This window comes from Mangifera indica, chromosome 2 (genome assembly GCF_011075055.1).
Source record: "Mangifera indica cultivar Alphonso chromosome 2, CATAS_Mindica_2.1, whole genome shotgun sequence".
NCBI lineage: Eukaryota > Viridiplantae > Streptophyta > Magnoliopsida > Sapindales > Anacardiaceae > Mangifera > Mangifera indica.
In genome coordinates this window covers 1659329-1683878 of record NC_058138.1, presented here as the reverse complement: position 1 = coordinate 1683878, position 24550 = coordinate 1659329, and the positions used below count along the sequence as shown (strand labels likewise).

Below are 24550 nucleotides of genomic sequence, written 5' to 3'. Positions count from 1 at the left end.
GCTGACCTATTTACTGTCAAATCTGTAAATACACCGCCATTTAAATGAGGTTTAAAAAACAATTAAATATGGAGCTAGGCATATCTGTTTGTTATGAAATTAATTTCATTACTGTATAAATTGTTGAATACATCATTCCATCTACTCATGAATATATAAATGTGAACAAAGGTGTAGAATAATATGGTCCATAAATATTTGATAGTAATTTAAGCTTTGCTACTACATGCGGGCGGATTCACCACACCAGAAATCATGGGTTTGACGTTACTGCATTCAGATTTTGCTGGTTCTTTTCCTAAGTATTTAAGTTGAATATCAGCAACCTCCACACCTTGACATGGCATACCACTGCTACAAACAAGCTTCATAGCAACAGGAGTAGAAGAAGTGCCTCGAATCCTCTTGAAGCTAATGTTACTAAGCTTAACACGTGATGGAACCTGAACAAAGAAAAGAAATATAAAGGAAATACATAAATTTTAATATCATGATCATTTCAGTAAGAATTCATATATGTAATGTATAAATTGTTTATTGAGCAGGTACCTTTGCATTGCATTGATTCCATGGACAATATACTTGATCTATGAGGATAGGATTGCTGACATTATTCATGATAATGTTTTCAAAATGAATCATAGATGCAGAGTTAACGGTAGAAGCTGGCCAAGTTTTTATTCTAACGCCATTGTCAGTGTTAGTTAAAGTGCAATTCTTGACAGTGATTCCGAACACGGGTTCTTCTTTCTCAAACTTTCCTAAGCTTCCTATGCTGATACCGTGGCCAGGTCCGCATTTAACATTGGTGACTGATATATTTTTGCTACCATCGCCTATGGAGACACAATCATCACCTGTTCCGATGTTTGAATCTATTATGTTAATTCCACTAGATCTCCCAATGTGGATTCCATCAGTGTTGGGGCTATCAGCTGGAGCAATTATGTTAACCCGTTGAAAAGTTAAGTCGTTGCAACCCAAGACGTTAATATGAAACTGTTTGCTGTTCAATGATTTTATATTATGGACTAAACCCTTGATGATGAAGTCGAACCTAATGTTCTATCAAAAGATGAAAAGAAGTTAGTTTCAGGTATACCACACTTATTAATTACTTGATTACTTATGCATGATAGATATGACTGATTTAAAAACTTACGATGGGGAGTGTTTTGCAAAAATTATTGCCACAAGTACCCCAAGTTTTGGCTCCTTGGCCATCAAAAGTTCCACCACCTGACAATGTGAAGTGTTCGATACGTTGGAAAGTGATCCAACTACCTTCCTTTGTCACTTTGCTATTGGTTAGGGCTTTAACGGTGCCTTGAACCTCGGCCTCAATAGCAGCCTTGCATGGACCTTCTAAAGTCACTGGACTTAATAAGAATATCCCTTTTGGAATAAGCACTTTGCTAGGGATGGTTGACGCACACGCTTTGCTCCATGAACTGGTTAAAGCCTAATATAACAATTGTAAATAAATTTTAAATGGGATGATTAATTCTTAATCATACATTTTCTGGATTGCAATAGACATGTAATTACCTGGTTGATATCAGCTCCAATCTTTGCACCTTCTTTTGTCACATCAAAAACCGAAAGAGCTCTAGTTGTTGACACAAGCAATACCAAGACAAGTTTTGCCACTACGAATTTAGCCATGTCTTTCATCATAATTCTTTTACTCGTCTGTTTTTTTTTCTACACTCTTATTGATGAATTAAAAAATGTAATTGTGATATGAAATCTCACTTCTGTGTGTCCCATTTATAGTGCAATGAATAAACTTGTGACATTAATGTTAACAAAATAGTTACCTAATTTTTATATTTGCAGTATGTTGTAACATAATCTTATATTATTTTCTATTTTCAGTTAACTTTGTTTTATTTTTCTTCAATCTAGACCAAGGAATAGAGCATGGAAGTTGAGAAATAATGTGAGCCGTCAGATTGATGCATCCATGATTGATAATTTGTTAATAACAATATGTCTAGTTGGAGCAAAACACTTTTCAAAATAAATAATTGTGTTAGAATCTCTTGGAAAGATATAAAACATCAATATGTAGAATCTCTTGAAAAGATAGTTGTGTTAGAATCTCTATACAGAAATATTAATTAATTTGTAGGCCAAAAGACTTTTTCCCACCCAAGGTTTGGTGAAATCCTAAACTCACACTTGTTACCTTTTAAAAACTCAAATTCCTACCTTTATATTAAATTTCATAATTAGGGTTAAAAGTAAAAATAACTTTTAGTTAAAAATATTTAAAAAATTAAAATTTTATCACATTTTCCTCTTCCTCCTCTCTCACCACCCCTCCCCCCACCCAAACCCAAAGTTCAAATTTAATATTTACATTTTTGAAAAGTGATCATTTCCTCTTTCTTTGGGATTTCATCCCTTCCCCTTCCTTCTCTAGCAATGGTTCTCTAGTTGACCTCCTATATGTAGACACTCTCTCCAACCGCCAAAACAAAGACACAACCATAAAAGTGATGACTTGAAGCATCTTCGTCAAAGATCTATCATGTGAAGGATTGTCACGTTACTTGACATACACATGATATCAAGAAATTAAAATTTAACCTTCAAATATCAAGAAGCTTAATTTAATTCACATCTCATGAATTGTTGAGGAATACATTATAGCACAATTGCATGTTCATTACAAACACATGATCACTTTCCTCTTACAACAAATCAAAGAATTTGAACAACAAGAATTTGGAGACATTGGAAAATTGAAAAGGAAAAACAAAACAAAGAATAGGTCATAGAACATTTGCAAACAATGAATAAATTTATCAACCAGTTGGTGCTGATTAACGGCCAAGGTCGATACTATTTGGTTTTCATTCATAACCATTACCTTCATACTTGGAAACATATTCATTGTCCTTAGGACTAGATCCATAACAATTATCTTCTGGCTTAGAACCGTAACCCTTATCCTCATGTTTTGATTTCTCAACATATTGCTTGAAATCATAACTATTACCTTCTAACTTTGAATCGTAATTCTTTTCCTCATACTTTGTCTTCTCAGCAAATGATTTGGAGCCATAACCATTAACATTTGGCTTGGAACCGTAACCCTTTTTCTCATGTTTTGATCACTGAACGTATAGTTTAGAGCCATAATTGTCACTGTCTAGATTAGAATCGTAACCCTTTTTTCATTATTTTTTGATTTCTCAACGTACAATTTATAGTCATAACCATTACCTTCTGGCTTTGAATCATAATCCTTTACCTCAGACTTTGACTTCTCAATATACGGTTTGGAGCCATAACCATTGACATTTGGCTTGGAATTGTAACCCTTTTGCTCATGTTTTGATTTCTCAACGTACAGTTTAGTGTCATAACCGTTAGCTTTTGGCTTGGAATCGTAACCCTTACCATTAAGCTTTAACTTCTCAGTGCACGGTTTGGAACCATAACTAATGCCATCTGACTTAGAATCATAACCCTTCTCCTCAGCCTTAAGCTTTCTCAACGTGTTGTCTGAAGTCTTAACCATTATCTTCCGACTTAGAATCATAACCCTTCTCTTCAAACTTGAACTTCTCAACGTTTTGTCTGAAGTCGTAACCACTATCTTCTACTTTGGAACTGTAACCCTTTAACTCAAATTTCAACTTCTCAATGTATGATTGAGAAGCGTAACCTTGAGACTTTGGTTTGTCACTCTCAGGGTTGGTGCCATAACCATAATCACCAGCAGAGGCAACGGTAAGCGATGAGAAGAGAAGCAATGAGGCTATAACGAAGATACGAGTGAGAACCATAGCTATTAAAATATTGTAGGAAAGAAAGAAAGAAAAGATGTGTTGGTGAATTGCTTACAGAAGAACCAATATGATGGCCTTTTATAGATAACAAAGGAATAAAATATACAAGTAAAAACAAGAAATTGCTGCACGATTTGACACAAAAATCTCATATCTTAGCCCATAAATTATACGAACGTGATTGCATGAAAAAGCAAGAGGCTTAATTTAGTTGACGTCCATGAACTCACATCTAGCTGATTGATTATGAAGTTTTTGTATATTTATATGACAGTGAGGCTTTAATGAGTTTATCCAACTAGAGGTCTTGGCTAACTTAGTCTAGGTGATGAGTTTTGAAATACTAGAATTTTTACGCCCTTAAATTAACAAATGTTTGCAGACTATATCAATGTTTTAGACTCGGGCCAGGCTTTGATCTAATCAAAAGGTCAATCTGCAAGAATGTGGTTTTCATTGATAGTTCGGGGATGGATTGGGATGGAGAGAGAAGTCGAGAGGGAGAAAGAATATGGTTTTCATTGTCTCTAACAATCAACAGTGGTGACTGAAAAAACCTAAGGGAAATGGTCATTTTTCAAACCTAAGAGGAAACGGAAAAGGTTTAGGTGGGGTGAAATTGTTAGATTTTTAAATCTAAAAAGGAAATGTGATAATTTTTTTGTTTTTTAAATATTTTTGCTAAATAATAATTTTACCTCTAATAGTAATAGCAAAATTAATAATTGGATAAATATTTGAGTTTTTGAAAATTAATAGGTAGGAACTTTTGGTGGATAAGTCTGTGGCCTAAAAAGAATATTGAAATCAATATCCAGAGCCCACTTCGTTTAGCGGGACCCTGTGTGCATATGTGTCATTCCTTATAGATGAACTGCTCACCAATTCAAAGATTTAATTCATTGTAATGAATCCCATATTTTGATTTCTAGTAAGTCCTTATAGGCCTTCTTGTTTCAGTTAGAATCTATGATATATTAAGAACCCCATGCAGAAATTTTCAAACGAAAGATCAGAGACTAAACATGTATAATTTTTCAAAAATGTACATTTTGGCAATCAAACTTACTTTCATGAAGAGATTTATGGTGTTATTTCTTCTTTTGAGATTGCCTTATTTTACTTGGTCTTTTATATATGAAAAATTTGTTTTTGTTGTTTGATATTATAATAAAACTATGTGCATACATTTTTTAGTATATAATTACATATACAGATAATATGATATCATATAATTAATTGATTTTGAATTAAGAATAAAATAATACTTAACTAAATAATGACATATTACCCATATACCCAATTTAACTGATTATATGCAACCATAATATACTACAAATTTAAACAAGCCATATAAATTCTAGCCATAGCCTTGAATGAGAAAGTGTTTGTTCCAACTAGACAATGTTGTAATTAACATCTATCAATCGTTATGCATCAATCCTCTCATAGCTCACATTATTTCTCAACTTCCATACCCTATTTGTTCTTCGGTCTAGATTGAAAAAAATAAGACAAAGTTAACTGAAAATGGTAAATAATATAAAATTATGTTACAACGTACTACCAATAAAAAATTAGCTGAATATTTTGTTAGAGATTAATGTCACAAGCTTCTTCATTACAGTATAAAATGGCTCACAGAAAAGTAAGATTTCATATTAATTACATTTAAGAATTCATCCATAAGAGTGTAGTAGAAAAAAAAAGGAGTGTAAAATAATTATGATGAAAGACATGGCGAAATTCGTAGTGGCAAAGTTTGTCTTGGTATTGTTTGTGTCAACAACTAGAGCTTTATCGGTTTTTGACGTGACAAAAGAAGGTGCAAAGATTGGAGCTGATATCAACCAGGTAACCACAGGTTTATTGCAATCCAAAATATGTATGGATAAGAATTAATCAATTCATTGAAATGTTGTTTACAATTGTCTCAGGCTTTAATCAGTTCGTGGAACAAGGCATGTGCGTCAACTATTCCAAGCAAAGTGTTTATTCCAAAAGGGATATTCTTGTTAAGTCCCATGACTTTCGAGGGTCCATGCAAGGCTGCTATTGAGGTTGAGGTTCAAGGCACCCTTAAAGCCCTAACTAATAGCAAAGTGACGAAGGATGGCAGTTGGGTCACTTTCCAACGTATCGAACACTTTACATTGTCAGGTGGTGGAACTTTTGATGGCCAAGGAGCCTCGGCTTGGGGTAATTGTGGCAATAATTTTTGCCAACAACTTCCCATTGTAAGCTTTAAACCAATCATATCTAGCATTCATATCTATTTACAAGTATGGTATATATATTACTCTAACAAAACTTGTTTTCTTTGTTGGATAGAACATAAGGTTCGACTTCATCATCAATGGGTTTGTCCATAATATAAGATCCTTGAACAGCAAACAATTTCATGTTAATATCCTGGGTTGCAACAACTTAACATTTCAACGCTTTTACATTATTGCACCAGCCGATAGCCACAACACTGATGGAATCCATATCGGGAGATCTAGTGGAATTAAGATAATAGATTCCCACATCAGAACAGGTGATGATTGTGTCTCCATTGGCGATGGAAGCAAAAATGTATCAATCACCAATGTTAAATGCGGACCTGGTCATGGTATCAGTATAGGAAGCTTAGGAAAGTTTGAGAAAGAAGAACCAGTGTTTGGAATCACTGTCAAGAATTGCACTTTAACTAACACTGACAATGGTGTTAGAATAAAAACTTGGCCGGCTTCTACTGTTAACTCCGCATCTATGATTCATTTCGAGGACATTAACATGGTTAATGTCAGCAATCCTATCCTCATAGATCAAGTATACTGTCCATGGAATCAATGCAATGCACAGGTTCCTTCACGTGTTAAGCTCAGTAATATCAGCTTCAAGAGAATTCGAGGCACTTCTGCAACTCCTGTTGCTATGAAGCTTGTTTGTAGCAGTGGTATGCCATGTCAAGGTGTGGAGGTTGCTGATATTCAACTTAAATACATTGGAAAAGAGCCAGCAATATCTGAATGTGAAAATGTCAAACCCATGATTTCTGGTGTCATGAACCCGCCTGCATGCAGAAGCAAAGCCTAATTTCTGGATCATATTATTGACAATTCTTCAACTCTTACGCAAGGCCAGATGAAACTGTGTATTCAATCATTTGCATATGAATAAAATTAATTTTTATTACTTTTGTTACTACTTATAAGGTATATTGGATTTGAGTTAAGTCACGTTCGAAAATACTCTAACTCAAGTTTAAGTCAAATCAATAATGGTTAATTCAAACTCAATTTTATATAATTAAAGAAATTGTCGAAGAGTTACTAACGAGATAAATAATATTATAATCATAATTAATTGTGTCATCGATAAGATGAATGGTATTATCGAAATGGATTCAAACTAAACTATTGAATTAAAACTCCAACTTAAATTCGAATTGAAATGAAACAAGATCAAGCCCTACTGACGTTTGCTTCTAAAAACACTATTTTATTTGCATTTTTGAATCCATTGTTATAAATTTATTTTTATCTACAAATCAGGGAGCATATAAACAAAAAAAAAAAATTGTAACAGCACAATGTTAGATTAGAAAATTTACTCCTTAATCATAGTACTATCAATAAAACAATTTATTTGTATTTTTTTTTTCTATTCTTAGTTAAAATGTATTATAAATAAATATAAAATTATTAATATAACATTATAATTTAATATTCTGGTCTATTACCAAGATTTAGTTTAATTTATTATCAAAATATTGTCTACTTTAAACAAACAATTCATTATTGTTTAGTTTCTTATCTTAGACTTATATGTCTAATATCTCCCCTATATTTATCACGATTAGATTTTCTTATGTCTCATGAGACTTAATATCTTCACTAAAATTTGTCTCACTATTGTTTAAGAAAATACGCAGAATGACTATAATATCATTTGTGACAAATCAACTTTTTTTGGTTTGTGGCGTATAACTTATCAATCAAAAAGAGTCCTGGTTCCTAGTTCTTATTTCTTTATCCCATGAAATATATATAGTTTACCTATGATTCATGTATCATCTGGTTAAAAATCAAATTTAATCTTAAATCAAGGTAACAAGCTCTTATTTTGTACGCAGAAGGAAGGCTCAAATCTCATAGTCACTCAGACTAGTAACATTCTGGGGCTTAAAATTCATTCCCTCCTGTAACATGCACATTCCCTAATGTACAACTAGGCTTGAGTTCACAATCTCACCTTTCCGGTGTTTACAGTTACACTGCCGGAGATACTGCCAACTTTTAACACAGCTTGATGACGAAAACTATCACTTTCTGGGGATATCGTTACAGCTGAGCAAGAATCAAAGCTAGTGCCCTGACAGATAATAACTCCATGGCAAAATGCCATGGTGCTTTGAGAAGCCCCTCTGGTGGTTGATGTTGTACAACCGTGGCATGCACAGACTTCTTCTCGCGCTGCTTTCTTCCATGTTAATATGACAGAAGATATGGTCATAGAAACCATGTGATATTCTGCTGAGTCCTCATGAAAGATGAGAAAAATGCTTGTTCAGAATTTCAGCAGTGATCATTCCTGCTACAAAAAAAGAACATTATTTATATTTTTGTGCTTCCTGGAAAGAAGAATAATATGCCACAGAACAAAATGATGTTCTAAACTATAACTGAAAATGTAAATTGTTAAATAAAATTAGGAAACTTGAAGAAATGAAAATCAACTTACAATAGATTTTCTGTGATCTTGGCTGAGTGGCAACAAATGAGTCAATGTCATGCAGCTATCCCAAAACTATATTTGATGAAGAGAAAGAAATGTCGGCAGCCACTTCAACAGATGTATAGGGACTGATATGCAGATCCTCAGCCATGCAGGAGGCAGAAGGAATAAGTTAAAGGTCAAGCCATTCTTCTTTGGTCAATTAGCTTGCACATATTTCAACTAGCCTTTCCTCGCTTTGATGTAAAGCTTCGTCGAACAAATTTTCTCATTCTAATATTCTTCTTTTGCTTTATCCTTCTGTCCTGAGCATTGTTCTTCATCTTTTCCAACTTTTCTTGACGCCTTTCAATATCAATTCTAATAGCCCTGTCCCTTATGTGATCTGGCAACAAAGCTAACCTTGCAAATTTCTTTGGTCTCACAATCCCAAGTCTCTCAGTTATGTCCTTGAAAGCAGGTACAAGGCCACGCCTTATGAAACACCCATCAATCAGCTGCATTGAGTTTGATTCAGGGAGAGATGTAGCATCTTTCAACTCAAGGTCTAAGCAAAATGGGGAGTCCTTTAACCACATTCTGAGGGAGTGGGCTTTAGCTACAAGGAGTCCACTTCTGGTTTTACAAGGAAGAAAAGGGGATCCCATTTCCCAAAGGCAAGCCTTTAATGTACTGTCAAGCGAAACCATGTTATATTCTGCCGTTCCCGTTATCAGAACAACTGATTTTGGAGACTCTGGATAGCCCTGCAAGGATGCATCCTGCAAAAGAAGGTTAGAACATGTGTTAAGACACAGCTATCATAAATAGAAAGCCCTGGTGAATGGATAATGACACTAAGAATTCATACAGCAGACACCTGCAACTAATCTAAAAGATTAATGGATGATACTTATGTCATAGCAACATCTGGAGATAAGCAGTCCCAACCAATCCTAATGCTGTCTTTAATTACTAATCAGTACAACAAAAATTCTTTCTTATACATCTATATGCTTACATTTGTCATCAATGAAGTGAAAAATCACATAAAGGAAGAAATTAGATTGTTTGCCACAATGCAGAAGTTCCAATAGACAAAGGTGAACTTTGTTGCAACTCAGTAGCCCAGATTTTGATTAATGGGAGAATTTGAAGTCATTATTTTGAAACTATTATATCAGCTAAAGAAAAATTTTTTAAATTCAACAACTACTCCATTTTCATATGTCCCATGAATGGGGCACCAACTTTGAGCTTGTTGGAGATGTCTTAAAGTAGTGGGACAACAATGTGTTGATAGTAACAACCAAAAGTCACAGCAACATAACCACTGGAAGAACTACTACCACAATTTTATTGAAATTTCAAATTTTGATTTTTCATCCATATAGTACTAATCACGAAAAAAGTTAAGAAAGGGAACATGCCTGCATATGATCAAGCCATAAAGTAAGACCAACAAGAGCTGAACCACCTGACAACTTTCTAAAATCAGCCCCCCAATCCTTGTCAGCTACCCTGCAAGAGAAAAAATTAAAGACATAAACAACAATAAGACTACTATGTATCAGTATACTAATGAACCTAAAAGCTTAAAACTATAAGTTATATTTAGAACTTTTCTATAATCCAACAGTAGCCCAATGTTGAAACTCAATAGACAAATGATACCAATAACGTAAAAATAAACCAACCTGAAGACATCATGGTGATAAATGCTTTTCTTGATTGCCAATTGGAAAACCCATGAAGCAGTGGCTCGGAGCTCAAATGCCCACAACAGATCCACCAAAGCATTGACAAAGTTAAAGGCTGCATTGTCCTCCACAGGTTGTAGTGTTTCTAGACAATGATCTACCTCGCCAACTAGTGATTCAACTTTTTCTGTCAGAAGCCTACAAACCAAAATCACACAAAAAAAATTTCATTGACAGGAAATAAAGAGAAGAGGGGGAAAAAAAAATTAGGTTCTATGTTGTAGACGATGACCTCAACCTGACAGTAACTAAGAAGTACCTCAAAGGAAGATCAAACCCAGCATCTTGGATTGCATTTAGGAGGATAATGGCTTCACTTAAGCATTGAGACAAACTTGCAGCCCTGATGAAGCATGTCCATATTCTGTGGTCTGGCTCAATACCCTCTTTCTTCATCTCCACAAGCTTTTGAATTCCAACATTATAATCTCCATTTCTAAAATAAGCATCAATAACTGAACTATAAGGTAGAGTGCTAAGATTCAAACTACCTTCTTTTAAGTTAATCAAAACTTTTTCAGCTTCTTGGGGCTGTCCAGAACTTCCATAAGAGACCATAAGTAAATGCATTGTCGCAGTTGTAGGTTCAACTCCAGCCTCTTTCATTAGGCTTAATAGCTTTTCAGATTTGGAATGATTTCCAGAATTTCTATATATTTTCATCATTGTGTGGTAAAAGGAGCGATCTAGTTTATGCCCTTGAGATCTCAATTCGTTGAAAAGTTCCTCAGCTTGTTCCAGCAGTTGTTGCTTACCACATGCTGAAATCAGGCTTTTGTAGGTGTCCAATTTAGGCTCTAAACCCTCCTTTTTCATTTCATGCATCAGTGATAATCCCTCTTCTGGTCTACAGTTCCTGCAGTACATTATAATTAAGGTATTGAAAGTATCCTCATCTGGTTGGAGTCCAGCTTCTTGAATCTGCTGGTAAACACGAATCGTATTTTTAAAATCCTCAATTCCTGTGTACAACTTGAGCAGAGAATTCCATACTGAAAGATCAGGTGTAAATCCTGCTTCTTTCATCTCAAAAACCATGGCCTCAACATCTCTCACCTGTTTCCCCTTGCACAACAACGCAATCATAACCCTGTAAAGATGCATGCTAGGAAAATAACCGGCAGCCTTCATTCCATGATATATTTTTTTCACCTCAAATATGTTTCCTGCTCGTGCAAATGCATCCAGCATCAAAAGAATGGAACTTTTGCGAATCTTAAAATCCATATCTTGCAACTCCTGGATCACCACATAAAGCTCATTCAATCTACCATCAACGATCAACGCTTGCAAGAGACCATTAACTGAATCTACAGTTGGAGAAGGGCCATCTCTCATCATCATGTTAAAAACAGCCCGAGCTCGCTCATAGCAGCCACTTGCAGCATAAGCTTGTATTAAAGCATTCCAGACCTTTCTATCAATAGTTTCATATCTTTGTCTAAGACTCCCCACCAAGCCTTCCGCCTTTTGCCACAGCTTCAAGCTCCCATATGCCTCAATTATATCAACATAAATAGAAAAATCATAAAAAAGAATGCCTCTCTTTTCTGCATGATCAATAAAAGAATGTGCTGTCTCTGGGAAGCCCATCTTACAATAAACAAGCACCATACTTCGGTAGAGAGATTCAGATGGTTCAACACTATAGAAACTCATGTCAGAAAAAACCTGAGAAGCTTCAGCAAAGTGTTCATTTTCAGTGCAGCAATGAATCAAGGACTCATACATTGTTTTACTCTTACTAAACAAACCAGATCCCCAAGTGTTACAGTACTTCTCCAAAGCAGCATCCAATTGCTGAGACTTGCAAAGCATACTGATCAGAGCTTCAGTCACAAAAGAAGTGGATTCTAAAGTGTGTTTGCTCAGGAATTCAAGTAATTCAGCAGCTTCTGAGTACCTGCCAGACAAGCTGTATGAACTCAAAATAGATAACAAATTTTCATGGTCAAGTTCACACCCGCTACCTATTGCAAATCTCAGCATCTCAGCAGCATGGTCAAAGCATTCACCCTTGACAAGAATGGATGAAATAGTTTGTGGGTTCATACCACATAGTTCTTTCATATCCCCAACCACCTTCTCAATACCTTCCACTTTGCTTTCTCTCCGAAGAACTCGAAGCATGATCTCATAAAGTTCATGATCTGGAATGAAACCATCACAAATCATATCTCGATACAACACCATGGCCTTCTCCGTCTCATTAAACCTCAGAAAGATATCCAACATGACTGAATATGCTAGAAGATCAGGTCTAATGCCAGATCTAAGCATACAACCATATGTCTCTTCAGCCTCCAAACGCTTCCCTGCCTTAGCATACCCACAAATCAAAGCACTATAAGTTCTTAAAGTGGGTTTGACTCCTGAGTCCAACATCTCTGACATCACATTAGCTGCCTCTGAAATCTTATTAGCTTTGCCAAGTGAATCAATCAATACAGTATAAGTGACAACATCAGGAATTCGGCCGGACAATTTCATGTCCCTGTAAAGCTGCAATGCTATTTCATTCTGGCCCTGCTTCCCATACATGTGGATAATTGTATTATATGTCATCTCATCCTTACCAAAGCCCATTTTCACCATTTCTTCAGATATGCCCTTCACCTTCTCCACATTGCCATCTCTTGCAAAAGCATACAACAAAGAATTATATGTCACAGCATCAGGGAGAAACCCTTTGGATTGCAATTCATTGAAGAGCTCCTGTGCTTTACCAGACAGTCCACATCTTCCATAAACCGAAATCATTGTGTTGTAAGTCCATAAATCAGGTTGACAGTTATTTGCCTCCAAATCACCATAAACCTTCATAGCCTCCTCCAAATTTGACTCACGTGAACAAGCACTGATAAGAGTATTATACGTGATTATATCTGGTCTAATCCCTGACTTCCTCACCTCATTCAAAAGATCAATCCCCAAATTAGGCACCATAGAACCTGACTTCAACCGTGCATTTACCAAAGTATTAAAACTCACAAGGTCTGGCTCACAGCCTCCCTTGCGCATCAGATCAAGCAATTCCGTTACCTTATTAAACCTACCATTGCGCGCATACACACCCATCATAGCATTATACACTTGGACAGTATTCTCAACCGCATGCTCAGCCCGCATAAATATCTCCACAGCTAAACTTTCCTGATTAGCCTTCCCTAAAATCGCCAATATTGTAGTAAGCATCCGAGCATTAGGCGAATACCAATGCCTCAAATTAAGCCATTCATAAACCTCCAATGCACGCTGCCAACTCTTCTCTCCAACACATTTCACCACAAAACAATAATCAGTAGGTGTCATCTGCACCAACCGCTCATCCAACACATCAGCAACAAACTGATCACCTCCCAACCCCAAAATCCTATCAGTCAAAAACTTGACCCTGTCCCTCCAATCTTTAGCTCTCTTCAAAGCCAATTTACTCATTTTCTTAACCTTAGTCTTACTAACTCTCCCCAAAGTTTCAATCTTTTCGTCACTCACCTCCACCACATCACCAAAGTCTCCAACCTGGGACTCCCTTTCAGCCTCAGGAGAAAAACCCACCTGGGGAGCGACATGGGTGAAGTGGGTTTGAGGTGTAGGGTATAGTTCATTGAGCTTGAGGTGGGGCCATCTGATTGAAGGTGAAGCTCTGCTATAACTAAATTTTTGTGCTTTACCGTTATCATCAGTATCATTTGCTTCTTGTTCAATAGTATCACTAGTAGTAGTTGTTGTAGAAGATGAAGTACAAGAACAGGTATAATGGGTCGAGAAAGAAGGGTTTTTGCATACCTTAGAAGGTGAAGGGTATTGTGAAAGTGCTAGAACTCCGCTACATGACGCCATGGCTTTCGGTACGCTGGTTTCAGTAGAGGCGAAGATGAAATGCAAGATATTTCTTCTTGTCTTGTATCTCCTTTGGCGAGTTGTTCTGCAAACTGTTAGGTACAAAATTTTATCAAACAGCACCCATTTTCTGAATTGACGGCAACATTAGTCCCCATACGAGTGGCCCAACTGGCTATCCGTGAGCTAAAATGGGGATTTTGATATTGATTTTTTGCCCAAGTACCCTTACCCAATGTTTTTAAATCTTGATCAAGCATTGATATGGTTAAACAGTTGGCTTGGGTCCTAACAAATGATTGGCATACATTATTTTTGTACTGAAACGGATACTAATCCGGTCTAATGGTTATATTGGGCTTTAAATAGTACAATTAATGAAAGATTAAATAAATATTGAAATAATATTTAATTAAATAGAATTATATTTTAATGATACGATGATATATATTTTTTTTAAATAGACTCAATTTAAGTAAAGTATTATTATTTATTCTCTTATAATAAGATATTAATATTGTTTACACGATAGTTAAACTAGATTACTCCTTCAATTGAAAAACATTGGCATTTGATGATGGTGTTATGGCTCATTCCTTTGCAATTGGTTGGATGCAAAACATAATTTTGACTTGGAAATTTGATGCATTACCCTACAATTGTGAGCATGCTAATATAATCAATATAATGATTTGATCAAATTGATTTGACGATTAAAAACATTAACATCTGATCATGGTGGAATGTTGTATTCCCGTATTGCTAAACATAAATGCGATACGATAATCTAATGCATTATCGTGTAATTATTGGGATGTTAACGAAACTAATATGACAATTTGATTAGATTAACCTACAATTAGATTCAAATCGAGACGAGTTCGAATTTATCTCGGTTTACATATAGTTGAGTTCAAGTTCAAATTTAAACTTGTCAAGCTCATGAAAGCCAGGTTTGAACTTGATTTGAATTTGATTCAATTCATTTTTGTTATTAAAACATCGTTGTTTTAATACATATTGATTAAAATAATGTCGTTTTATATCAAAATTTTTAATTAAAAAATTTGATGAATAACTCAAATTTAAACTCAAACTCATATAAAAGTGACTCATTTCTAATTTGTTTGAATTAAATTCAAATTCTAATAGATTTAGTTCGAATCTAACCGTAGATTGACCTTTGCGTTGGTGGTGGTATTAAGATGGTGCACCCTCTTGTAATTGTTGGGACGTTTATATTGACCAAAATGACCCAACTCGTGAAAAACGTCAACCCCAATGGGTGTTGGCAGAATGACCCAACAATTGAAAAATATAGACCCAACCCGATTGGTCCATTTTGATACACTGCTTTTATGAGATTTTATATTAAGTTTGTAATAAATTTTAGGCCAAAGGTCCTGCTCCCACCCATGTTTCAGTTTATTTTCAAATCCACAGGGTTTTAAAAATTTGAATACTTACTTGTCATCTAAATTTTATTAAAAATTTTTATTATATATAAAAATAAAATCATCATTTTAAAGATATTATTAAAAAAATATTTAATTTTATTTTTTTATATATTATATCGTATATTAAAAACTTAATTTTTTATATCATGTATCGAATATCATATCATATCATATGATTTAATTTTTATAAAACAAAATAATAAAAAATTCTAATTAACACATCATTGTTTTAAAAAAAATCATAAATATCTTTAAATCTGTCATTGAAGAATAATGATGAACAAGTTAAAATAATGTGTTGAGTTATAGTAGAATAATTATGAATGTTGTATTCAATTCAAGATTTTTAATCTTGAATGAAACATTAATTTTTCTGTCATTGAAGACAATTTGTTCAAGAATTTTTTGAAAAATCTATGTTTACCTAAATTATTTCAATCTCTAAAAATTATCCTGGAAGTTCAGTTTCTTAAATATGGCTCTCATACTTTTTATGAAAAATTATGATTATTATTTGTTATAAGGTATATACAAAGAATTCCTTATAAATTGATGTAACGATCTATAATAATCGATATATCATCTATCATTATAGTAAAGTTTATCTTAAATTCAAATTCAATCGATCTCATTAAAATCCAATCAAATTGTTTTAAATGTTTAATAAATATTTCTACCACATATATAAATTTTAATTATGAAATAATAACTTTATCAATGAGACTAATCAACCTAAAATTCAACTTTTTGATTGGGTCAATCTGAATTTTAAAATATTGATTATAATGCCTATAAGAATATTGATTCGAAACCATTCAATGATGTGCTATATTATGTTTTTAAGGGTATAAATTAAAAGAATAATACTATATTTAAAATTATCGTGCACAGTTATATGTTTTAATTTGATGTGATGGTTTAAAATTATGGATAAAATTAACTAATTAAAAAATTATTTCTCTAATATGTAAGGTTACATGTAAGTTTGTAAGGAATAATTTGTTTAAAACTGTTACAATAATTATCATTTATTTTACTTTTCAAATCAAAATAATTTATTAATTTTTTTATTCAAATAGTAAATTAATAAATACCATGCTATTTAATTTTTTTTTTTTTTAAGTTTTAAGTTAATATAGAATTGAATTTAATGCAATTCTTAAGACGGTAATAAAAATCTTGGACATAGATTATAGATTTAATGACATATTAAGATAATATTCTTATACACTATGTTATTATATGATATTAGGACTAGACAAATATGATACGAAATGTAGAAATAACAAGAAGGAGAAAAGAGATGGCAATGACTATCTTTGTCTTCATCTCTATAAGATGCGACATATCTTCGTTTTAGTTATGGGAATTACGAAGAATCTTATTTTTTATCTGTTATAGAATAATTTTCTCTTTATCCCCTCCCCTTACCCCCTTACCCACCCCCTTGTCCTCCCTCCACTAAATAATTAAAAGTGCAATGAATATCTTTATAAATTATATTGTTGATTAGGTATAGAGAGACAAGAGTACAAGGCAATGATGGAACATATTCATCCTCGTTTTCATTTTTGGAGATTGTTTTTGTCTTTATCTCTATCTTCAGTTTTATTTATATCAGGAAATCCTTCCTCATATAGGATGAAAACCCTATTTTCAAGGTCAAGTTATCATCTTTAACCAAATTGATCAATCAAGTTAGGTCTAAATGGACAACTAAAAACTAAAAATAAATAGATATTGTATGTATATTACCTTTTACTGGATTTATTTGATTTTTACAATAAACACATTGAGAAGGCAAAAATATTTTCAATAACTTTTAATATATATTAAAGATTAATAATACATTACGCTCAAACTTTCTTAAATATATTTTCACCCATATTTAAAAAAAAAAACTTTAAAACCTAACCAAAATGCACTATTTCAGTGCGGTTCAATTGAAATCATGTTGCCATGTCAATGTAATATTAGCTTGAATTGCATCAAAATGATACAAGTTCGGTCAAAATTGCAATAATATGATGTAATTTAAATAGAATCGCATCATTCAAGTATGATTTCAGGGTGATTTTGATACTGTTATAACCCTAATTTTAAATATAATAAGTGTTATTACGAATTTGAAACTAGGTAGAGTTAGAGAAAGGGTTTTAATTTTTTTTTTTTCAATTAAAGACAGGGTTCAAATGATAAATTTTAAAGTTGGTTGGATGAAATGAATTTGTTAGTTGTTTAGGGGTTTAAGGTGAGTAATTGTTACATCAGTTGGCCAATAGTAATGTTCCCTTTTTGCATTGATTTGGAACTTTGGTACTAGATTTGGTCTATCCCCCCACAGTCTCTAACCAAAACATTATGCATTGCAAAGTGGGTTTGATTGTCTTGAATCAAATTTTGGGTATGTTCTCTTTAAATTCAACGCCAAAAGACTATCATCTACTCACATGATTGCTACCGAAAGATATGTTAGTAGCTCTAATATCAAATAATATGAAATTTGGAAAACCTATACCTTAAAATCTAGTTGTTGAAATTGTATAATCCAAAGTCATAAAAACCTCAAACCAAAAGCCCATTCTTCTCAATATGGAATCTAAGTCTTGTATGTTGCATTTGAGATCCTAATGGGAACTAAACTTCAATTATTTAGAAAATATAGAGACAAAATCAATTTCTTTTGTTTTGTAGCTTATTTTTAGAGGATTACAGAATTTATGTTAAAGGTTTTCTTTGATAGTGAATAGGTTTGAGGTGGTTTATAGATACTCTCAGGGCAATAGAAGATGTCAAAAACAAAGTTTATGCTATTATAAATACCATAACCTCTTCTTTTCTCTTGATTGACAAAGGTTATGAGTATGTTCAAATGCATGATGTTATATATGATTTTGTAATAGTTATTGCTCTTAGATACTACCATAAATTCATGGCAAATATTGGAATTGGTCTAAAAGAGGCATGATCTCTTCATTGATTGTATTGTCACACTTGTTAAAGTTATCTAGAAATATTACATGATTTTTCGAGAACGAAGACCAACATGTCATCAACACTAATAAATTTCAATAAAACTATATGTAATAATAGTATAAACTAATTCGTGTCTAAACAATAATATATATAATTATCTGTATATCGATTAGTATTCATTATTAGTATACATAGTTTTATTTATTAGATTTTTCATTAAATTAATTCATCTTATTGTCAAATTCACCAAAGGTTTTGACAATGAGGGGTAAACATGTAATTAACCTTTTTTTATTACCGATCAAAGGTCATTATTCGAATTTCCTTTCTCAATAATATGTTGAGGTATCTTCTCATAAAATAATGGGATGTAAACCAAGGCTTTTTAATAGTGGGGAAGTTTATGGATTCCCAATGTTAATTTTGAAACTTTTGGGAGGTCCCAGACAGTTGCCATTCTTACAGAATGTATAATTTTAATTTGGATAATGACTTCCAAGTCCTCGTTTTTTTTCACATGCTGCACCTGCCATACACCACTGTTTGTTCCCAACAAAACACGGGAAAAGCCAAGAAAATTCGAAGCCTCCACGCCTTTTTCGGCTCCAGTCTCCCTGTCCTCCAACAGGTTTATCGCTCTTACCATTTTTCATCACGCTTGAATTGAACGGCTCGATCAAACAAAAGATAGTTCAAAATATGAACTCTATACTTCTAAGTAGTGTTTAACAGCAGCTTAAATATTGATTTCTTAAATTTTATCATTCTGGTGATAAAACCAAATTTAATTTGGAAACCATGTCGTTTTTGTCGCTTCATGGTGGTGCAAATCCTCTCATCTTGTTTTGCCCCAAATATAATGTGACATATAGGTTATTAAATTTTTCTTGTAATTATTCAATGAAAAGTTATGTTAAAGAGGTTAGGTTTAGTGTAAACAAGCAGAAGAATCTGAGTACTAAGTGCCCAAATGAGGAATTTTCGGGTGAGTCATACAACGAGTTGATTCAGAAATTCTGTAGTGTAGGGGATATTGACAAGGCTATGGCTCTTCTTGCTGAGTTGGAGGCTTTAGGGTTTCGTCCGAATTTGGTTTCTTATGAGGCATTGATTGAAGGCCTTGGGAGTGTCAGTAGGACTTTAGAAGCTGATGCGATTTTCCAAGAGATGATTTGGTTTGGGTTGAAGCCAAAAGTGTGGTTGTTTAACGCTTTGCTAAAAGGGTTTTTGAGGAAAGGCCTTTTAGGACTTACAGTTAGGGTTTTGGTGGTGATGGATGAAATGGGTGTGTGGAGGAATCGAGAGACTTTTGAGATTCTGTTGGATTATTATGTTAAGGCTGGTCGGTTGGAAGACACATGGTCGATAATCAATGAGATGAAGAGAAAGGGGTTTCGGTTGAATTCATTTGTGTATAGTAAGGTTATTGGCCTTTATAGGGACAATGGGATGTGGAAGAAAGCTATAGGCATTGTGGAGGAGATTAAGGAGAAGGGATTGTCACTAGATAGGCAGATTTATAATAGCATTATTGATACATTTGCAAAATATGGTGAATTGGTCGAGGCATTAGAAGTGTTCGAGAAAATGCAACAAGAAGGTATAAGGCCAGATATAATGACATGGAATTCTTTGATTCGGTGGCACTGTAAGGCAGGTGATATTGGTAAGGCTCTTGAGTTGTTCACTGAAATGCAAGAGCAAGGGCTTTATCCTGATCCAAAAATTTTCATGACCATCATTAGCATTTTGGGAGAGCAAGGGAAGTGGGATGTGATAAAGAGGAATTTTGAGAATATGAAATACAGGGGGCATAAAGAAGTCGGAGCCATTTATGCAATTTTAGTTGACATTTATGGTCAGTATGGGAGATTTCATGATCCAGAAGAGTGCATATCTGCTCTGAAGTCAGAAGGTCTTCAACCATCTGCTACCATGTTTTGCATCTTAGCAAATGCTTATGCTCAGCAGGTAGAGTCTATTTCTCACTTTCTCTCTTTCTTAATTTTTTAAAGTCCCTATTACTATTAGTGTATCAAGTTTATGTTTTTGTATATTATATTTAGCTCCATTTATTTTAGTTTAAATATGGATGACATTATCTTCATGAGTAATAAGATCAGCAATGACCTTTATATATCATGGGATTGACCATAATGCTTGATATTCTGATGCATATTGAAGTGTATATAGCATTGGTAGTATTAGCCTGTGTTTATGAATTGACTAACCTATATTCTAGTGGAGCTTGTAAAATTATCCAAGAAATTGTCTTTTTATAATATACTGTCTGGAACAATCAACACAAATGTTGCTATTTGTGAAAGAAAGTTGTGTATTTCATGTTTTAAATGGGCTAAAAAACTTTGAGAACATTATCATAGAGGGTAAAGGAAAGAAGCATTGTCAAACTCGGTTGGCAACTAATAGCCCGCTGTTGATTTAATAGACAAGAACTTCACTTTAAAACTGATTTGATAATCAGCTGCACATAATTTTGGCTTCACTTTCAAGTTCCCTTATCTGGTTTATCTGTTACTGATAAAATAACCAAGAAACTCTGTTTAAATTTGATTTGATAGTGAGATGCAAGTAATTTTGCTTCACTTTCAAGTTCACTAATTGAATGCATTAGTGAAACTGCTTTCAATGCAGGGATATTGTGAACAGACTGTTAAGGTGCTGCAGCTCATGGAACCAGAAGGAATTGAACCAAATTTGATAATGCTAAATGTGTTGATTAATGCATTTGGGATCGCTGGTAGACATATGGAAGCATTATCTATTTATCAACTTATAAAAGAAAGTGTAAGCCTTCTTAAACTTTTATCAGCAAGTGCATGATGCCCATAAATTTCTATGATATATACTATATTGCAAAATTAAGTTGGATTAAACTATTTTCTTTATGCACTTCATTTTGACATATGCTCCTTAATACAGTTTCTGAAATGATGTTCTTGGTGTCATTGAAGGGTATTAGTCCTGACTTGGTGACATATAGTACACTTATGAAGGCATTTATACGAGCAAGGAAGTTTGATAAGGTGTTTACTGCCCTTGATTTGCTTCAAATTCTCCCTTCTCACATGATAGAAATGTTGAAAATAAGATTTTATAAAGTTAGGAGCTTCATTTGCTAACTAACTTCTGGTAAAGTAATTAAAAATTTATGATGGGAGATTTTCTTTTCTTGGTTGGCCAGGTGCCCGAAATATACAAAGAAATGGAATCTTCTGGATGCACCCCAGATAGAAAGGCTAGAGAGATGTTGCAAACAGCATTAATGGCCCTTCAACAGAGGCATTGTAAGTATTAGATGGATTGCATTTTGGGTTCATTCATTCTTACTTTAGTAGTATTTGATATAATTTTATTCCATGTGGTTCCTGATAGTTCTCTATATATGATAATCCTTTTAGGATTTCATATTGGTTTGCTGAAGCTGAATGAGCTCTATCCATCTCCTGGCTAAGCTTATAATTGGATGTTATGCTTTTCTAACCGTGTTTGGTTTATTTTCCAGAGCATGATGGCTTCACCTGATGGATGCTCTATTTCACATCTGAATCTTGGGCCTGCTACTCCACTGTAATCATAAGACTAAACAAGGTTGCCCGTGTGGCCAACATTTGGGCTTGGAATGTGATGAAATTTGATTTGGAGTGAATAAACGACTGGGATCGGATGTATCATGGAGCAGGTAATTTAAGAGAATTCCCCTTCAGGCATGTTCCTTTTCCGGTCTAATGGTATATTGACTGTTAAATATTTTAGGTTTCTGTCTGGTTGAAGGCCCTCTCTTGACCAGCTCCTTAGATGTCTATGATATTTTGAAGTTGGGATTATAGAGTGTGGTGTGGGATTGCTGAAGTTACCGTCTTTGGAAAATTAACTCAGGAGATAAGGCTCATCGCTTAGCAAGTAAAGTATGTGTATAATAACAACATTTTTTATCAAGGTCATCTCCGAATAATTTTTTGCTTGGCTGGATGAATGATGGTTCTAAAAAGGTGAGACGGCCACATATTTTCACGGTCGTTTGTTGTTGATATGCATGAATAGAATGTTGAGTATTCTTGACAGTCCTACGATGGAGGATAAGACTTTATATTACTTGTGACTTACTTCATATATTCCAACTGGCAAAAGCACTGAGGGGAAGCATTTCGAAGATAATAGTGCTTTTATGATCTGAACTTGAATTTGCAAGGAAGTTGAAGAATTTTGCATTTTAGATTGAAATATTGCGCATGACTGAGTAATAATGCTGTAATTTTGGTACTTCCCTTGTACTATTTCCGGCTTCGCACTGTATTGTAAATCAGCTTTTTATGTGCTAGATTAATGTGTGTTAAAAATTGGAGGCTCGACATTCTTATAGAGTGCCATGATGAAACTAAGTGTAGATGGAGTTGGACGGTGTAGATGAAACTGAATTATATGGAAAATGTTCATAAGCATAAGAGGTGGTGCCACTTCTAGGAGAAGAGCAGAATTTGTGAGTAAAATCTTCACTGCACTGGATAATGGATCTTAAAGAAGCTACAGAATGTGTCGGATAATCTTTTGTGCCATAATCTGACAGTTTATGAGGCTGTAGATCTAAAATACAAGCTGGAAGCTTTCAGTTGAGTTCAACCTGAAATATGAAGTTCTCTATGGTAAATGAAGAAAGTGTTTGAGAGAGGTTACTTGAAGGCTCCTGGACTGAAGTGGGCTTAGGTATGTTTAACCTTCACATTTGTAATCTTTTAGGGATTTATGCACGGATTGTTATGTTATTTTCCATAACATGGCCTATATTATACACTTGAGTAGTACCACGTGTTATTTCATCAAATAATAGTTAATGTATATGATATTATATCAGTAGAGGAATTTTGCAGTCTGTTAACTAGGTTCATTCATTCCTGAACATCATTATTGCCTCTTATCTCAATGCTTCGACTTTAAAAGGCTGAATTTTTGGGAGATTTAAGTAATCTAATATCGTGCAATTTTCGTCAAGTTATATTATTTATGACCCTTCATCAACAAAAGGAATATGTCCATGATTGTTTCACTAACATTTTGGTCTATTAGTCTAATTCATTGTCAAGATATTGTCTATTTTGAATATAGAGTCTATCAGTGGTTTTTTTATAGTTTACAACTCAAAACGTATTTTGACAGTTTAAGCGCTTATTGGTTATTTAACTTGACTTGTCTTATCATCCCCAAGTGGCATGGGATGTTCGTACATACCTAACATCTCTAACGTATTTCGTCGATATGGAATTTATTTTGAGATATTTTATTTCATCCCTTTTATGAGACTCAATATTGTCGCTGAGGTTTGCACCACTGTCCCTCAAATGAACACACGGAGTGAATTTGATTCCATTTGTAATATTTTGGTCCAATATGTTATTCACTATAAATATATTATATATTTTAGACACACGGTCTATCATGAGTTTGCTTTTAAAATTTGTAACCTAAAACTCATTTTAACAATTTAAGAACTCATAAACTATTTAACCAATCTTGTTTTATCATCCCCAAGCAATGTAAAATACTCATATATACTTAATATCTTATGTATTTTGTCAATATGAGTTTTGTCTAAGAATGGTATATCCTCTTTTTTATTTTATTATATCATCTGTGTTTGCTTTAAAGATTCGGATCCGACTTCGTAGAAAAGATGGTTGTGTTTTTTGCCAGAAAATCAACAGGAATAAATTCGAAATCTAAAAAAAGTTGTTCTTTCTTCAACTTCAGAAGCTCATTATTAGACTCTGTTTGTTAAGGAAACCATGTGAATAAACCATTGAAGGCCACTTTGCTCTCCACTCATTTAAAGTTTAGAGAAATGGAATAAATTCATGCTGACCATCTTTCTTTCTGCTTAGTATTGAGTTTCTGCAAATGCAATGACCAGTGAGATGATAAAGCTGATTCCTGATTCTATCATTATTAGGCCCTCTTTTTAATAGAAGCCATGGGAATAATCTATTGAAAACTA

General features: G+C 33.8%; 5 protein-coding genes across 8 annotated transcripts; 2 read left to right on the top strand and 3 right to left on the bottom strand.

The window, feature by feature from the left end:
* Positions 1 to 209: 209 nt before the first annotated feature.
* On the bottom strand, positions 210 to 1677 carry LOC123209777 (exopolygalacturonase-like). The gene is made up of 4 exons (XM_044627915.1): positions 1549 to 1677; positions 1163 to 1462; positions 550 to 1065; positions 210 to 443 (listed from the first exon to the last, which is right to left on the bottom strand). The coding sequence occupies exons 1-4, from the start codon at positions 1675 to 1677 to the stop codon at positions 210 to 212; spliced, it is 1179 nt and encodes a 392-aa protein (XP_044483850.1).
* A 1184-nt stretch (positions 1678 to 2861) lies between these two features.
* Positions 2862 to 3800, bottom strand: LOC123200718. The gene is made up of 3 exons (XM_044616064.1): positions 3605 to 3800; positions 3263 to 3516; positions 2862 to 3104 (listed from the first exon to the last, which is right to left on the bottom strand). Exons 1-3 carry the CDS (start codon positions 3798 to 3800, stop codon positions 2862 to 2864), a joined length of 693 nt encoding a protein of 230 aa, XP_044471999.1.
* Positions 3801 to 5528: 1728 nt separating this feature from the next.
* On the top strand, positions 5529 to 6884 carry LOC123209801 (exopolygalacturonase-like). Its single transcript, XM_044627944.1, has 3 exons — positions 5529 to 5657; positions 5741 to 6040; positions 6135 to 6884. The coding sequence occupies exons 1-3, from the start codon at positions 5529 to 5531 to the stop codon at positions 6882 to 6884; spliced, it is 1179 nt and encodes a 392-aa protein (XP_044483879.1).
* A 979-nt stretch (positions 6885 to 7863) lies between these two features.
* Positions 7864 to 14264, bottom strand: LOC123209749 (pentatricopeptide repeat-containing protein At3g18110, chloroplastic-like). 2 transcript variants are annotated; one of them, XM_044627884.1, is made up of 5 exons: positions 10524 to 14264; positions 10202 to 10402; positions 9935 to 10025; positions 8532 to 9286; positions 7864 to 8384 (listed from the first exon to the last, which is right to left on the bottom strand). In XM_044627884.1, the coding sequence occupies exons 1-4, from the start codon at positions 14105 to 14107 to the stop codon at positions 8744 to 8746; spliced, it is 4419 nt and encodes a 1472-aa protein (XP_044483819.1). In that variant the 5' UTR covers positions 14108 to 14264; the 3' UTR covers positions 7864 to 8384; positions 8532 to 8743. The 2 variants fall into 2 exon arrangements, with proteins under 2 accessions (XP_044483819.1, XP_044483818.1); XM_044627883.1 differs by having other exon boundaries at positions 7864 to 8381; positions 10524 to 14263.
* Positions 14265 to 19096: 4832 nt separating this feature from the next.
* LOC123203355 (pentatricopeptide repeat-containing protein CRP1, chloroplastic-like) lies at positions 19097 to 23360 on the top strand. Of its 3 annotated transcripts, XR_006499290.1 has the most exons (6): positions 19097 to 20511; positions 21196 to 21348; positions 21516 to 21587; positions 21746 to 21848; positions 22067 to 22243; positions 22318 to 23360. XR_006499290.1 is itself a non-coding variant. In XM_044619713.1 (5 exons), coding segments are annotated over exons 1-5 (1503 nt in total). In that variant the 5' UTR covers positions 19097 to 19338; the 3' UTR covers positions 21965 to 22029. The 3 variants fall into 3 exon arrangements, 2 of the variants coding, with proteins under 2 accessions (XP_044475648.1, XP_044475635.1); XM_044619713.1 differs by lacking the exons at positions 22067 to 22243; positions 22318 to 23360 and adding an exon at positions 21963 to 22029; XM_044619700.1 differs by lacking the exons at positions 22067 to 22243; positions 22318 to 23360 and having other exon boundaries at positions 21746 to 21859.
* Positions 23361 to 24550: the final 1190 nt, after the last annotated feature.